The sequence below is a fragment of the Austrofundulus limnaeus genome, unplaced genomic scaffold (assembly GCF_001266775.1).
Source record: "Austrofundulus limnaeus strain Quisiro unplaced genomic scaffold, Austrofundulus_limnaeus-1.0 Scaffold374, whole genome shotgun sequence".
Lineage (NCBI taxonomy): Eukaryota > Metazoa > Chordata > Actinopteri > Cyprinodontiformes > Rivulidae > Austrofundulus > Austrofundulus limnaeus.
Genome location: NW_013952776.1, coordinates 25,880 through 28,900, shown reverse-complemented (window position 1 = coordinate 28,900; position 3,021 = coordinate 25,880). Strand labels below are relative to the sequence as shown.

At 45.5% G+C, this 3,021-nt stretch overlaps 1 protein-coding gene across 1 annotated transcript in view; it reads left to right on the top strand.

Annotated features, from left to right (window-relative positions):
- Positions 1–3,021, top strand: part of hip1r (huntingtin interacting protein 1 related) — a gene marked incomplete in the record, with an annotated part of 58,168 nt that overhangs the window by 46,222 nt on the left and 8,925 nt on the right. The window contains 2 exon segments of the mRNA XM_014023525.1: positions 1,931–2,031; positions 2,656–2,761. Of these exon segments, the coding sequence (XP_013878979.1) occupies positions 1,931–2,031; positions 2,656–2,761 (207 nt within the window).

Sequence of the window (3,021 nt, the reverse complement as noted above, 5' to 3'; positions counted from 1 at the left end):
GGCACTGATTGATGGGGGCCTGATTGATAGAACTTCATCAGCGCTAATCAACAAAAGAAATCTGAAGCTTCTATGTTTAACAGTTTCTGAGTTATAAGCATTTTTGCATGTCCAGACACCCCCTCTTTGAAAGGAGCCGCCTCCTCAAATATGGGGTCTATCGTAAAACTGTTGGCTGGCGCAGTGTAGGTCAGACTCAACTACAGTCCTGCCAAATTTCATGTTGATCGGTGCAGCTGTTTTTGTGCTACGGTTGACCAAAAATCACTGAAAAAATAAAAAAATAAACAGTACGAAAACAATATGACTTCCGCTTACGCTTCACGTGCGGGGGTCATAATGAAACTAAGTGGTACAAGTGATGAAGGAAAACAAGTCAAAAAAACAATAAGAAGAATCAGAATAAAAARGCAAGCGTGGCCGGCAGCAAAGCACCAGAGCCAATCAAACGTTGTTCATTAGTCTAATGGCTGACGGGAAAAAACTGTTCTTGTGGCGGGAGTTTATTTTCCGAATGGACCGTAGTCTTTTGCCTGAGGGGAGGGGAGGAAACAGGATGTGACCTAGAGTTCTGGAGGAGTACAGCTCCTCTTCAGGTCAGAGGTTGCAGCCGATCACCTTCTCGGCAGTGCGCACAGTGCACTGTAGTCCTCTGCCTGTGGCCCCAATGTACCATACAGTGATGGAGGAGGTGATGATGGACTTGATGACGGCTGTGAAGAACCGCACCATCTCTTCTGGCAGTTTGTGTTTCCTCAGCTGCCATAGGAACAACATCCTTTGCTGGGCTTTTGAGATGAGGGAGCTGATGGTCGGCTCCCACCTGAGGTCCTGGGTGATGGTGGTGCCCAAGAAGCAGAAGTAGTCCACAGTCGGGATGGAGTAGTTGCTGAGAACCAGAGGGGATGCAGGCACTGTGACTTTCCTGAAGTCCACGATTAACTCCACTGTCTTATGTGCGTTGATCACCAGGTTGTTAGCGCTGCACSAGGACACAAGCTGATCCACTTCCCTCCTGTAAGCAGACTCATCTCTGTCTGAAATGAGCCTGATGAGGGTGGTGTCGTCTGCATACTTGATGAGTTTCACAGACTGGTGGCTGGAGGTATATATAGGATYTATGAGGTCTCAGTCTCTGTAAACTCGTCCACGCGCGCAGCTCCTCCACCGCCTCAGTGGTCCACCTTTTTGTTGTCCTCACTGCAGGTTTGGAGAGCTTCAGCCTCTGCCTGTAAGCAGGGATTAAGTGGACCTTGACGTGGTCTGAAAGTCCGAGAGCTATGCGTGGCATCGCTCGGTAGGCTCTGCTCACAGTTGAGTAACAGTGGTCCAGGGTTTTCTCTGCTCATGTCGGGCATTTAATAAACTGTCTGTATTTGGGGAGTTCCTGGCTCAGATTACCCTTGTTAAAATCACCCAGGATAATGACTAAAGAGTCTGGAAAAGTTCACTCCACACACAGAATCTGAGCTGCGAGTATGCGTTGAGCCTCATGTGCATCCACCTCCGTCGGAATGTAAACAGCGACCACAATGAATGAAGTGAACTCACGTGGAGAGCAGAATGGTTTGCAGTTGATAAAAAGATATTACAGAGCAGGTGAATAGTGTTGAGAGATTGCAGACACATCGTTTCACCAGCGGGTGTTGATGAAGAAACAGACTCCCCCACCTTTGGACTTGCATGAGAGCACTAAGTCTAGGTCCACGCAGATGAGTTGAAATCCATCCAGGTGTAGCGTGCAGTCTGGGATCTGGACACATAGCCACGTCTCTGGAAAACAGGGCACACATGAGGAGGAAAAATCCCTGTTACATCTCGTCAGCAGTGCCATCTCTGAAGAACAAAGCAGAAAATCTGCATAGATAACAAGTTGGACTTTGTATTTCTTTAAATGTTTTTCTTTGTTTGTTTTGTTTMGTTMTTGCAGGGAGCTGCATCTGTTACAGAATTTTATGCCAAAAATTCTCGCTGGACTGAAGGACTCATTTCAGCCTCTAAAGCTGTGGGCTGGGGGGCAACTCAGCTGCTGTAAGTACCAGAATCACAAACACTTTATTGCCATTGTCAGTAAGCGAGTTACAGACTAGGTATTTGCTCTGGTGTAGGGGTGCGCATAAGCAAGGAGTGAAAAAGAAGTAAACAAAACTAAGTGGTACAAGTGATGAAGGAAAACAAGTCAAGAAAACAATAAGAAGAATGAGAATAAAAATGCAAGCACGGCCGGCAGCGAAGCACCAGAGCCAATTAAACATTGTTCATCTGTGTAATGGTTGATGGGAAAAAACTGTTCTTGTGGTGGGAAGTTCTTGTCTGAATGGACTAAGTGTTTTGTCTGAGGGGAGGGGATGAAACAGGTTGTGACCCGGGTGAAAAGGGTCAGCCGCAATTCTGCCTATGTGACCTGGAGTTCTGGAGGAGTACAGCTCCTCTACAGGTCAGAGGTTGCAGCCGATCACCTTCTCGGCAGTGTGCACAATTCGCTGTAGTCTCTGTCTGTCTCTGCCGGTGACCCCAGTGTACCATACAGTGATGGAGGAGGAAGTATCTCAAACTGTCTTAACAAACACACGTTTTAATTAGCATGATACTTGTACAACTAAATACAAATTTGCAAATTGACAAAGCTGTCATATTTCTGTGCGTTTGCCTCAGGGACTCATCCGATCGAGTTGTTGGTGAAAAAGGATCATATGAGGAGCTCATTGCCTGTACACACGAGATAGCTGCAAGCACTGCTCAGCTTGTTGCTGCCTCCAAGGTACTAACAAGTTCAATTAGGGACTTTTTAAAACAGTGTAGCGCTGTACCTATACTACACACATCTTCTGCATTTGAAGGCATAATTTTACTAATSGTGCTTATTTAGACAACTGATGTTCATAACTCAGTTACAAAACAGCACACTTTGGTTTTTATGCAATATTTTTACAATCCCTACTTTAGTTTGTAGGGAAATGTCCTACTTTTAACTCAGTAGCATTCATTTTATGTCAGAATAGTATGGTTGATACAATATAT